Raw genomic sequence first — 14,756 nt, forward strand, 5'->3', positions numbered from 1 at the left:
GCAACCAGAGGTCCAATCTTCAATGTCTCTTAGACAGTTTTATAGCAAATTTTCTGAACTTTTCAAAAAAAAATATTTTTAGAAATGGTCACTCATGGTCACTATTTTTAAAAATTGAAAAACTGCAAATATTTCGCTAAAATCAAACTTTTGGTGGCTATATCTTGAAAACGGAGCCCTTTATCAAAAAATCTGTAAAGTATTTTTCGATTGCAAATTCAATTTTGCATTGAAAAGTAATGTCAAACATGTTTTTGCATAAAACTTCGATTTTTTCCAAAAAATCACTATTTTTTCAAAAATTCATAACTCGGCGGCAGATTTTTTGACCATGTTTCTCTATGGCTCAAAAGTTGCGGATTTTTGTCCCCTAAAACATATCAAAAAATCTCGAAAATCAAAAAATACGTATCTTGGGAAATTGAGTTTTAGTAAAAAAAAAGTTGATAAAAAAATCTCCAAATTTTTTTATCCGTGTACCTATTTTTTTCTCAAAAGTCCTCAACAATACCTACAACTTTGCCGAAGACACCAAATTGATCAGAAAATTCACTCAAAAGTTACAGCTGTTTGAATATTTACATACCATTTTTGTATGGACAGCAGCCAAAATTGTATGGAGACTTGTATGGGTGAACCAATGACGCAAAATAGCTTATTTGGTCATAGGGAAGGCTCCCACAAAGTTTGAGTCAAATCAAAAAATACAAAAAATAAAAATGGTCGAAATCGGCCGATTTCGTAGAGAGTTGCTCCTACGTAGTTTTTTTCCGGATTTTAAAAATCAAGATGCTTCGCCTTTTTCAAATTTAAATCGTTGTCGGTTCGACTATGTCAAAATTATAAAATTGTAGACAATTTTCTAAGCTCAAATATTTGTGCCGAGGATGGAGTTGTTTTTGAAAGTGTTCACCAGCTTATCGGAGATAGTTCCTTTGAAAGCTAAGCAAATTTTGCATGAACCTGAACCTTTAATGGTTTTTTTTTTGTGTGGCTCGTGCATTGCTTGAAAATGATTTTTTAAAGGCTTTGGAAGGCATCATCCCCAATCGGCCATTTGGCGGCCATGTTTGTTTTAGAAAAAAACATGCAAATCTTTATTTAGAATCTTTCAATCAAAAAAAGTTTTCTTTGTGTTGTTTGTAGAAGCATTTTACATACAGTAATTATTTTTTCATTTCAATTTAGTATTTACTACCCTGAATTCAGAACCATCATTGACAGTCATTGCCCCAAAAGTGAAGGACACATCTACCACCTTGTATAGAAAAGATTTTTAAATGCGAACTTGGATTCCTGGATGATTAGGGTCTAGAAGTGGAAACATCGAAAAACTGGCAAATAATAAGACAAAATCGTCGCTACGCACCGAATTTTTTTGAAAATGTCGCCTTAAATCCCATTTAAAATTCAAAGGCTAAATTTCAGCTTCTGTTATGAAACAATTTTAACTCTTTTGTACATTTTATTTTGCATCTTAAAATCGTCACTTGTGTAAAATCTTGTAACACGTCCTGTCTTTTTACAGCATACGTGTTATTGAAAGGAAACATTTAAATTCAACACAATTTTCATGGAGATTGCAAATCACAATCATTACAACGGCAATAAAACCTTCCTTTTATCAGCCTCTCACAAAAGCAGCAACAAACAACATCTCTTCTTGAAAGTCATCCGTTCAGGGAGGGGTGGGGTGGAACTACACTACACTCTACTTAATCAGCACACTACTCCTGCCCTCGACAAAGTGTGGCATCATCATCTCGATACTTCATCATCGCCACATCTCAAAGGTTCACGGCAAAAACAACATTACCTACATATCCCATCGATCTATGATCAGCCCACTCTGCTGCACCGCCACAGCCTCCAGCGCCAGCATAGAAAAGCAATTAGGAAAGTCAGACCTTGTCCTAGCCTAATGTACTCTTCTGTTGCATATTCTTGGGATTTGCTTCTTTTTTTTTTGCAAACGTGTTGATCGAGCTTCACAGTGAAAAAGAGCTAGGATTTTCACAGTGCAGAGCGTTAGAAGTAGGTAATTGGGTGTCTGTTAGGATTGGTCATCCTCGCGGATTCGCGCGACCTCTGTATCCCTTTTGCCATACAGTAATTAACCGTACCGCTTGACCCAATTGCGATGTCCCACTCAAGCTGGTCAGCAGCAGCAGTGCTGCAAATCTGCTAATGGGGGAAACGGGGAATAGAATTGGCATCACTCCCTTTAAATTATCTTCCCGAGGGAGTAATCAGCAATTATACCGCGGCCAAGCCGATTGAATGATGTGTTTTCACTTATCGTGAGTATTTATGCGTCTTTTTTTTTTGCTCATCTCGTCTTGTTTTTTGTCTTTTCGCAGTTCCTGGAGCAAACGCTGGTGTGGCCAACGCTGGCCGTGACCGCAACGCTGATCGCCCTCGGCTGCGGACTTCTGGCCGCCCGGTGAACACCGTCGTCGCTCGTCATCCAGAGGCCATTCGCTAATAGCTGTGAGCTGCAGCAGTAATTACATATCGCGTATTTGTGGAGCAAATCGATCGGCGCGTGGTCTAGATATCCTCGAAAAAGGGTGTCCCGCTGGAAAAAAAAGGAAACACACTCACACACGCGATAGGCAATTTACCATCCCAGAGGAGAAAAAGGGCGTGCAAAAAAAAGAAAGAAAACTCATTTTTCTTACAGTTAGGCTAATTAGTTGAAAGAGTAACCCCCCGTGTAGCGAGTAAGAGATTTTATTTTTATTGAAACCTTGAATTACGAAACCATTTTGAAATCCATTGGACGGATTGTGATCTCGATTTTTATTTTTTTTTTCTGCATGTAATTCTCGTATTTTTTTTCTCGTTCTTGAAATCGTTAACAAATTCAGAGTTTAGACGAAAATCGATAGACAAATGTAAATCCCAAAGTGAATGTGATTGATTTTTTAAACGATAAAAAAATATCTTTTTTTGTTCATTTTCATACATGTAATGTTATAGAAAGTAGATGATAAGTGAAAAGCAAGAATTTCTAACCATATGTTGAACTCAATATCGTGTAACGTTTGCAACACAGCAGCAGAGTGTAGCCAATAAAGATTTCCGTACCGCTTAAGCAAAACTGATCTTTAGTTGAAACAGACAGCCATCGGATCGGGTAGTGTAATGATGTTTTATTTTTCTAAGAAAAATCTTCTAAAGATGACGATCATCAGTGGTTTGAAGGAAAAGGGGAAAACCAAGTGCCGATTTAAAATAATTAACTTTTAAGGTTACACAACAAACATCTTATCCAATAACTTAGGAGGTTTGCATTTATATCAAAAGTAGAGCAAAATTGAATCTTTCTCAATTAGGGTGACAACATGTCAATTCGAATAGAGATTTAAGCATGCGCCAATACCATTAAATTTCATTCAACACGGATCCTAGAATGGTGCCATCTCATTAAAAAAAATCACAATAAGGCAAGATTGTTGAACGCTGAACTATCAATTTCTCTACTGCCAAAATTGTTTCCGTGTTCAAGAGGTCATTTTGAGCAACTTTTGTTCTACGAAAAAAAAAATCGGGCAATTTTTCCCGATTTCGTGTGAGTTGGTAGAGAATTACCCATTTCTTAGCTATTATTTTCAAATTAAAAATTATCAATTAATTTAAAGATAAATTGAATATTAAAAAATATATTTTCACCTAACTTCAAAAATGAGAATAATTTTATTGAATGCGATTCATCACGACGTGTCTTCTAGACAACTTTTAGAAGAAAAAATAGTCATTGCTGCTTTCAAAACTATCTTTTAGGAAATTTTCACAGTTTTCGAATGCTTCCATGAGATTTTTTTTCTAAAGAGCAATTCCATGTCAAATAGGGAATCGGTTGTACCCGACCCTCTCCGATTTCAATGAAACTTTGTAGACATGTTATCCTACATATACAGCAATTCCATTTGAAAAGAGCCTAAACCGAAAAAAAAGTTCTCCGATTGGGCTCAATTTTTTTCTGGGGGTTCCTTGGCCAAAATAATAAGACCCGTATTTTTTTGTTTGGCCATTAGTGTGACCTACATCGTGCTAGGGTGGTTCGAAAAATGGCAATTTTCGTCATTTTTCGCAAAAACCTCTTTTTTCAAAAAATCATATCTCCGCGCCATTTCATCCTATTTTCGCTGTCTTAGACGCAAAAGAAAGATGATGAGTTTGACTATTTGGGAAAAATAGTAAGAAGTTTCGAAAATCTAGCTTAATATTTGAAAAAGTCATTTTCCCGTTTTTGCGCGTGGCGCGACGAAAAACTAAGTTTTTATTTTCAAAAAATCATATCTCCAAATCGTACGGTTCGACATCGCCAAATTTTTTAAATGTTATGTGAAATTTTCCGAGGAATCCGATAAAAATATTTTCAGACATAGGCTCTTTGGTCCAGACACGGTCAAAACACCATTTTAAGTTTTCATGCGACTTTTTCAAATGTTAAGCTGGATTTTCGAAACTTCTTACTATTTTTCCCAAATAGCCAAACTCATCATCTTTCTTTTGCGTCTAAGACAGTGAAAATCGGATGAAATGGCGCGGAGATATGATTTTTTGAAAAAAGAGGTTTTTGCGAAAAATGACAAAAATTGCCATTTTTCGAACCACCCTAGCACGATGTAGGTCACCCTAATGGCCAAACAAAAAAATACGGGTCTAATTATTTTGGCCAAGGAACCCCCAGAAAAAAATTGAGCCCGATCGGAGAACTTTTTTTTTCGGTTTATGCTCTTTTGAAATGGAATTGCTGTATATTAGGGTGCCCAGAAAAAATGACCCCCTGCTCCACAAGCGGAAAACGGTTTATTGGGTTACTCTAAGCATCTGTGTAAATTTTGAGCGAAATTGGATGAGATTAACCCATTGATACCCGAGCCTAAAGTTGGTGAAAAAAATGTTTTTCATACAAAAATGACTTTTTAAAATCGCTAATAACTTTTCAGAATCGAGTTTCACAGCTTTGGTATGTTCTACAAAGTTGTAGAGCATTAAATTTTCAATAAGAATCTCACTTTTGGGAATATTTGGATGGTAATAGCGCACCGTCCAGACCAAACCGTAAGAAACTTGGGTTTTCCATACATTTTTTCGATTTTTCCCATACAAACTTCACCTCCGAGTATCAATGGGTAAATGATTACCGATTTTGCTCATATTTGGCCCAGAGTCCTAAAATATGTCAAGGAACAATATTCAGCTTGTGGAGCGAGGTTTTGAAAAAAGTGCCATATTCTGGGCACCCTACTGTATATATATAATGTGTATGTATGGGCTTACAGATATAAACTAATTACATTGCTCATCATAACTCAAAACATAATATTTTTTCAGTGTAGTATAGTAACCTGGATTGTAAATTAGCTTATATCTGTAAGCCCATACATCCAATTGAAATGTGGTCAAAGACAAACTTATGGGAAATTGGACGAGCTTTCCGGTAAAAATATTTTCGAGACTGAAAAATCAAGTCGGTCATATAGAAATTGTCAAAAACCATCAAAAAACCTATTTTTTCAACATTTTTATTTTTAAAACCACTGTAACTTCACAAAGATTGGACTTAGGACAATGGTCAATATGGAGACTTTTATGTAAAATTGTCTGGAGAATCGATTCCCGCATTCGGTTTTTGAAAATTTTGACGTTCAGAGCACTTTTCAAAAAAACAGTTTCAGTAAATGATTTTTGTATTTTTTTAAGGTGAGTTGCTCCATCCTGCATTTTTCGTGAGTCTTTTTGTAACATCTTAGGCTATTTTCACAAAAATTTTGAAGGAAAAAAAATCGTGGGCTCACCTTTAAATTTGACCTTTAAACTTAAAAATCAAAAAATCTCATAAAAGTGGACTGTTTTTTCTTTCAGTGCATTTTTATCAGAAAGCCCGTCAAATTTCCTACAAGTTTGTCTTTGACCACTTTTTGATACGATGCAACGGCTTCGAGATACAGCATTATTTAAATTACGCAATACAAAAATATTTAAAACACTTACGCCCTTCTCAAATGTCATTATCGAGTTAACTGGCTTCATATACACAAAAATGGCTTATATATGCCTAGGATAACATGTCTACAAAGTTTCATTGAAATCGGAGAGGGTCGAAAAAAAAGTACCTAAAAAAATCCTGTTTTGAGCAGGAATTGCTCTAAAGATTTTTGTTTTGAACTCTTTTATTACCTAATAACAGTTTAGGAAGCTTGTCAAATGATGTTTTTTTTGTCAATTACTCATAAGATACGAAAAAAACTTTTTAGAATGTGTCAAATCGCTAAACATGTTCAACATTTAGGTTTAACTGATTTTGTTTTTAAGTTTTAACAAAAACTTTGAAAACGCGGGCTTTAAATAGAAATTATAATCATAAAACCGTTTAAAAAAAATAACAAGAATTAGAGTTTTGTGTACAATGTTTTGTATACAATAATCACCTGAGGGCTCTGATTTAGCTGAAAAATCTAATTTTAGCAGGTTTTAGATGGGATTGGTATTATTGGATTTTTATGAATAAATATCATATTTCTTTAACCAAACATTCAACAGTTGCATGGATACGAAACATGTTTTTGTTTAAAATTGAACTACGAATTACTTTTGCAAGCTTCAGAAGAATAACTTTGTTTTAATTGTTTTTTTTTAACTACGTTTTTCAATTACTTGAATTATATTATTCTTCAAATATTTTTCGGGGATATTTTATTTAAATTGTTAAAATATATTGAAAATAATAAAAAAATTGTAACGTTGTTTTAAGCAAACACACAAATTTTCTCGCTTTTTTCAAATGCCTTTTTAAAGAAAAAAAATTTTGTTACAAAAATATCTTTATTTTATACACACGAAAAACATTACTTCTAAAGTTTGTTACAGTAATTTAGAGTCTATTTTCGATTTAAAAAAAAATGTAGCTATGCACCTGGTTAATGCTTGCTTTAAGAAATATGATATTTATCCAAATAAATCCAATAAAACCCCTAACAATCTAAAAACTACGAAAATTTCGGTTGCATCAGCTAAATCAGAGCACACAGGTGATATTTGTACACGCACATTATGTTATTATTATATTCCAATATTACAAAAAAACTTTTAAAAAATATCTCAAAAATTTATCGATGATACAATTTGCTCCTTGAAGCATCGGAATGCAGAGAAAATTCCCTATAAGACCCTTTTGAAAGCTGCAATGATACATTTTTATGCCAATTTGGTTCAAGAAAACAAGGCATGATTTGATATTTAGGAATAATTTCATTTTAATAGATCGTTTTTACTTTAGCAGAAATTTATTTATTTATTTTTTATGTTTGAGATGATTTTTTTTATTAAAATTTCTCTCAAACTTGTTTTTTAGACAAAAAATAGGAATTTTGTCTAAAAAACAAATGAATAATTTTTTGCTTATTTTAAAGTTTTTTGTCATTATAGGGAGGATTGCAAAGTTTCGAAAATGGATTTAATTTTCATTATTTTACTTGGCTCAAACTTTGTGGGGTCTTCCCTTTGACCAAAGAAGGCGTACATACAATTTTGACAGCTGTCCACAAACAAATGGTACGTTATTTTTTAGTGAAAACAAAGGAGTATTTGATGTACATTTTAAAATAACTGTTTTTCAGAAAAATAAAATTTCCCAAAATCCTTGCAAAACGTGCAACTTATGAGCAGCAGAGAAACACTTCCATAAAAATGAAACTGAAATATGATTTATTGAAAAATTGTGTTTTTTGAAGCAAATGAAATCTTAATCCAATCATTATTTACTGCAGTTTTTAATGTTAAATCAAATTTGCAATTCTCTAAAAAAATAATGATAACTTAAAACATTGCAGCTATTCGATTTTTTATGATGAACATTTCTGAAAATATTTAGTTTTAAAAATTTCAAGCAATTTCACAAAATCTGGCTAAAATATCAACGAAAATATAGTTCAGTTTTTTGTCCCAGGTTCAAGGAAAAATTCTAAATCAACTAAAAAAAATCCGTGTACCTATTTTTTTAATAGTCCTCATGAATACCTACAACTTTTGCGAAGTTATCAAACTGTTCAGAAAATTTATTCAATGAACAACTGCCAAAATTAAAAAAAAATTGTATGGGTGAACCAGTGACAGACTTCTTTGGTTATAAAGAAGTTTGAACCAACTAAAAAAAACACAAAACTTAACGATTTCATAGAGAACTGCTCAATAGAAAAATTATGTCAAAACATAGCTAATAGAATCTCCAATTCTCATAACAGTTAAATTGTCAAACACCCTGACATTTTATTGTAGTAAAATTACGTTTAACTTAAAGAAAAGAAATTGTTAGCTCGGCGACAGCAATTTTACTTACTTCATTATTTCCATAATAAAATAAAAATCAGATTAAACCAGAACCTAATTCAAAAAAATTCTATACAAATTATTGAACTGACAAGACTGTTGGATACTTTGACCTTGACATTGCCAGTTCACCGCCACTTATCTACGAATGAAAACATTTATTTGATAAGAAACCCGATCTACATTAGTAAAAACATACAACATGCTTAATCTAAAAACAAAAGCGAGAAGGTATATGAGGTTCAGATTCTTTCGAATCTTGCTGTGCAAAATTCCCAAAGAATTACATGTTTTTTTTATGTATCAATTCGAACGCAATGATCTCAAATCCAACGCGCCTTTTTGTTTGTCAGTTTCGTGTTACATGTTATGTGCTCTATTTTGTTCTCAACGTTCCAAAAGCGTAGCAAAATTGCGACAAATTTGTGTCCATCAACGCATTTCTCTAGTTTTCTTGCTTTCGTCCAACAAAAACAATAAACGCAGGAAATTGCAACAGCATTTAATTTAAGCAAAACACAGAACGATTTTACTCCTCTCAGAAGATTTTATTCTTACTCAATAAGTGTCATAAAAAGCAACAGTTAAACAACATTAAACTAGTGAAATGACGCGTGTTTCGAAACGCAAAATTGGAATAAGCCAACATTACAAAAAATAAAAAACTGAGGAAGAATCTAGCTGCTAGAAAAACTAGTCTTAGTTGAATGTCGTTTTCCCCGTGCCAAACTCACACTGCTGGGCCTGGGAAAATTGCTGTGATGTACATTTTTGATCTCATTTTGAAAACCGTTTCATCTCATGTACCATAGAGCAACAGCAGCAGCAGCGAAAAGAATAGGTGTGGGTGGAATTCTTCTTTTTTTTTTTGTTGGTTAAGTTTTGTTGTCACATATCGGATAGCGCAATTTTAGGACGTGTTAAGCTGGTTAGCGAGTAAGTTTAATAGAGTTATATATTTTTTTCTGGAGAAGGGGAAATGATGATAAGTATAGTAATACGATGAAGATTATATGATGATCTAGAACAGATTTCTATTGAGCTTTCCGCGAACGATATCTTTACTGTGTAAATTTTTTACCTTTCTTACAGTAAATGGATCGAAAGTGGGACCGATTGCAACTCATTCGATAGAGTAAACATTTCGTGGGCGATCTCAAAACGATTCGCGAATTAGAAAAAAAACGGTTAAGATTAAATTGGTAAGAAGCCAAAATTTGTTACGAGAAGCAACGTATTCGTCAATAAAGCTGTGAAAATTATGGTTTCTTTAATTAAACTTTATCACAATTCCCCTGATGGTATTTCCTTTTGAGTATCTTTTTCGGTAGAAATACCTTAATTTAAAAAAAAAGCTCTAGAATAATTCAAAAACCCGATTTAATCCCACCTGGGGTGAGATAGAGCCTTTCTTACAAAAGAATATAACAATGGTAGAACTTTTTTCAATTCATAACATCGACTTTGTTTATTAATAACGTCAGCACAAAAGAAAGTGAAATGATCCAAAAAACTTTATATTGAAAGCAAAGTAAATGATGTGTTTTGCAAAAGAAATTAAAAACGCAATTTTCACCGAAAGAATATTTTTAATCGTACATATTAGCCTGTCCCATTTTGAGGTCATGTCGAGGAATTTCAGGTGCTCACTTCTTAAATGATAGATTATGATGTTAGGAACAATGTTTTCTTAGACAAGAAAAAATAATAAAATACTTTCTCGCACCCCCTAGTCGATTTACTGAAAAAAGTCACTTTTTTGAACAAATTTTCTAAAATCGCTTGGAATCAATACAAAAACTGTTTCGATCAGGTGTGTATTATCTTCAAACGATAGGTTTTTGTCCATAGATTAAGATGCACTATCAATATTGGACCAAAATTTAAGTTTTTGGACTCTCCCAGGCGGATTTGTGTCGAAAAAATCGCATTTTTTCGAAACTTTTTTCAGAAATGTTCATTTAATTTAGGGTAGCCTATTTTTCCCAGTAAAACCAATACATGCAGCTTGTAGGAAATTTCATGGCGAACATTTTTCCCTCTGAGAAAATGCAATTTCGACACTCCAGAGCCGAGATATTTGAGTTTTAGTGAGGAAAATAGTGCCAATTTTCAAAATTTCTCAGAATTCAGAAGCAAGGCCTACTAATTACACGATGTAGCAAGCATATGTCTCAAAGGTCAAGGTATGCTTTTTTATAGTAATTTTGGCGGCTGAATCCAAATCTGAAATCAAATTTCGTGTAAACAGTGATGTTTTGGAGCTACACCCTTTTGGAATGTTATTTGCGTGTTTAAGAGGCAGTTTTTGTAAATATTACTCGGTTTGTTCTAGAGGTCGTATCGAGGTGCTCCGATTTGGATGAGATGAGATGAGATGAGGGAAGTGGGGTAAAACGGGCATTGAAGTTTGAAGTTTCCAAGGATTTCGAATATGACAAAATTGAGACTAAAAAGTGCCGCTATGGATGCTGTAGGGACAATAACTAACGTTGTAAAATGTTTTTTATAGAAAAATCGAAAAACTATGAGAAAAACTGCGATTGGCCAAAAAGTTATTACCGTAGGATTATAGTCCATGAAATTCCCTAACTTTTGAGCTAAAAGAGTATGGGTGTTGGAGGCTGTTGCAAAAAGATTTTGAGGTTTTAAAAAAATCCATTTTTAACAGTAATTTTTTTTTTTTTTCATCATCCCGGTACGAGAATCGAACTCACGAGCTCTGGATTGGAAACCCAGCACGCCGCTAGTCGAAACCCATCCCCTACCGGTCAGTATTCCCAGTGAGCATATTTACTCTTTTAAGGGATCTGACTTTGCCGAGCCAGACAGGAATCGAACCCATCACCTTCCGCTTACGAGGCGAAACCCGCAAAAGCTATGAGAAAAAGTTAAACTAATCCTGGATGTCTATGGCTCATTTTGAAGTGCTTCTAAAGACCTTTCGAATGCATCTAAGAGTGTTTTGAAATGATGAAGTTTTACTAAAATGCGAGCAATTTTAAGATTTTTTATGTTTTTGGATCTCAAACTTCAATGCCCGTTTTACCCCACTTCCCTTTGTCGTAGAGGGCTCATATTTGGCATGAGTTCATCTCATGTATAGACAAACAAACGCTGAAAGTTTCATCCAAATCGGAGCACCTCGATACGACCTCTAGAACAAACCGAGTAATATTTACAAAAACTGCCTCTTAAACACGCAAATAACATTCCAAAAGGGTGTAGCTCCAAAACATCACTGTTTACACGAAATTTGATTTCAGATTTGGATTCAGCCGCCAAAATTACTATAAAAAAGCATACCTTGACCTTTGAGACATATGCTTGCTACATCGTGTAATTAGTAGGCCTTGCTTCTGAATTCTGAGAAATTTTGAAAATTGGCACTTTTTTCCTCACTAAAACTCAAATATCTCGGCTCTGGAGTGTCGAAATTGCATTTTCTCAGAGGGAAAAATGTTCGCCATGAAATTTCCTACAAGCTGCATGTATTGGTTTTACTGGGAAAAATAGGCTACCCTAAATTAAATGAACATTTCTGAAAAAAGTTTCGAAAAAATGCGATTTTTTCGACACAAATCCGCCTGGGAGAGTCCAAAAACTTAAATTTTGGTCCAATATTGATAGTGCATCTTAATCTATGGACAAAAACCTATCGTTTGAAGATAATACACACCTGATCGAAACAGTTTTTGTATTGATTCCAAGCGATTTTAGAAAATTTGTTCAAAAAAGTGACTTTTTTCAGTAAATCGACTAGGGGGTGCGAGAAAGTATTTTATTATTTTTTCTTGTCTAAGAAAACATTGTTCCTAACATCATAATCTATCATTTAAGAAGTGAGCACCTGAAATTCCTCGACATGACCTCAAAATGGGACAGGCTAGTACATATTCTTAATCAAACAAGTGTTTATGACAAACGTGAGCATAGCAAGCTTCCCCATGCACCAGTGATAACCCACACCGCGGCATTAATTTTCTAGCTTCGGTACGAGCCCGCGTCGGCTCGTCAGTTCGGTTTCGTGTCTGGCATGAACTCAGCGTATGAGCCAAGGAGGTTCACTGCGTTCATGCCACGGGTAAGTGCCAGACGCGAAACAAAAAATCAAACCAAAACCGAGGTACAAGTGAACCGCGTGTGCCGCACGGTGCAGGGAAGTTTGCCATTCAGCTTCTATGAAAGTGACAGAGTCAGAGAAAGCTATTTCTACAACCGCACCACTACACACTCAGTCGCGAGTACCTTCCCAAGCAACACACTTAGTCAGATAAACGTTTTTCCTAACTGGTTGTATAACCCATCCACCTCGTTATCACAACTTGTTCTACAACTCCTGTGAACTGGAAAAAGCGCACTTTTTCTTGTTGTATAACTTGCCAGAAAAATATGCAAGTTATCAGAGTAAGTTGTACAAATGTATTTGACAACACTGTGCTATCTAACAAGAGATTCAACGAAAAAGTGGGCGTGGTTTACGGCTGTGCTGTCAAATCAAAGCGCACACTGGAAATGAAAGTTAGATTGAAAACAGCTATCTAACCGTCGACTAACTTGCATGTAAACAAACGTTTCTTATTAGAATTTCAATCAACGACGAAGCTAATAAAAAAAAGTACGCTTGCTTCTGCATGATTTATTTGAAATAATTTTAAATTGAATTTAATAAAAGAAAAACAATCCTGGCGCGCATGTGATTACTGTGAAATTCCCTGCATGGCGAACTTTTAGATTTTCCTTTTTTGATGAACTTCCTCTTTCCCAAGATTCGATCCGATGACTTTGACGGTTTGTTGTTATCTCCACGGCAGGTCCAGGCGCGCTTCCACATCTCTCCACGGGGCTTCATAGTAAACAAGCTGGCCCAAGCGTCTATAAGAAGGCTGCTGTCTGTTTTGTTAACTAAAGAACTTAACTCCAACGAATGCTGTCATTGGAATTGAAGTTATATAAGTTTGTTTCAAATCAGTTTTTATAACTCCACTATATAACTTTGTTATAACAAACCGTTTCAACTGTCATTTCGATTACCGTACCAGGGAGTAATGTTGAAAATCGGTATGATTTTGATTTGTTGTTTACTCTATCATAAACTCTATAAGCTGATAATTTTTGTAGCTTTTACCAGCGATATGTTCACAAATAAATCGGTCAACAATCAAAACTATTGCAATCTTCAATAAACAAACATTTTTGAAACTATAAATTCCTCATGTACAAATTCACATTACTAACATTACGCAATTTCAAGTTGGATATGTATGTTGAGCATCAGTTATATAATCTATTCTCCGATAACATTTGTGTAACAAAGCGAGAAAACCTAAGGTTATTTATAGAATGGTTGGCCACGCCCATTTTTTAGAAGATGCCGTCACATGACAATGTTAGACAAGCAGTGATACAAACAGTGCAATATTGTTTTTATTCAACAAACTGTTTTCGAGTAAAACATTGCAGATGAGGGAACAGCACCTTGGCATATCAGCACTTTGACGTTCAATTACAGCTCTTAAAAAGTGTTTTCAAGTGAAATAAAGTGATAAATAGCTCAATAGGAAGTGAGCAAGTAAGTTTCTATCAATAGTGTTCCAAAATAAATTGTTTAAATAGTGAAAATCATCAAATTGGATGGAGTTAGGAGCAAGGGTAAGCACTCCCAAACAAGTGAAAATATTCCTTATGTTGTGTGTTAAAGTTGGAAAAGAGTGAAGTTGACTGTGTTTTAACACTTGTGTGGCACAAAACTCAAGAGTTACATAAGTCAGTTATACAAGTAGTGAAACAAACTGTTATTTAACTAACGTTGAAATTTTTTCTGGTATGTTGATCAAAAACAGCTGTCTAACTATTATTCAACAGACGACAAGTTATGAGTGCTACTTGGGTTAGTTAGACAGCCATTGGCGTCGCGAGCATTGAAAACGATATAAACGATGAAAAGCTTAGAAATCTTCTATTGGAATCCTATGTAGTCTGTTAAATAAACTTACGAAACCACAAAAAAAAATGAAGTCTACTTTAAGGCGATTTAAGGAGCACATTGGAAGCTATTTAATTTTAGCAAGATAAATGTCCTATGCCACAAAAGTTTTTGCATAAACATTGGACAGTTATGCTAAAACGGACAGGGCAAAAGAAAACGAAAAGCAACGGTATCTTCATGTTGTAGGAAACATCGGTAGACAAGCTACTTCAAACGAGTATATCTCGAGCCACAAAATATATGCGCCAGCATTCTAAGCTTAACTTGACAACTTGTCGACTTGGCAACGAAGCGTCGAAAATCGATGCAGTGTGTTTTTTTGCGATTTTTCCGATTGAAATTCATGCGGAATTGTCATATTTACGAAGATAAAAATGATGTCCAGCCATAAAGTAAAACGTATACCTTTCTTTAGTAAGAATTGCCT

At 34.4% G+C, this 14,756-nt stretch overlaps 1 protein-coding gene across 1 annotated transcript in view; it reads left to right on the top strand.

The window, feature by feature from the left end:
* The window catches only part of LOC120416974 (cell death protein hid), a 134,902-nt gene extending 125,300 nt beyond the window's left edge, over positions 1-9,602 (top strand). The window contains exon 5 of the mRNA XM_039578899.2: positions 2,361-9,602. Within this exon, the coding sequence (XP_039434833.1) occupies positions 2,361-2,447 (87 nt within the window). The 3' untranslated portion in view covers positions 2,448-9,602. The remainder of the gene's footprint in view (positions 1-2,360) is intronic.
* Positions 9,603-14,756: the final 5,154 nt, after the last annotated feature.

The sequence above is a fragment of the Culex pipiens genome, chromosome 3 (genome assembly GCF_016801865.2).
Source record: "Culex pipiens pallens isolate TS chromosome 3, TS_CPP_V2, whole genome shotgun sequence".
NCBI lineage: Eukaryota > Metazoa > Arthropoda > Insecta > Diptera > Culicidae > Culex > Culex pipiens.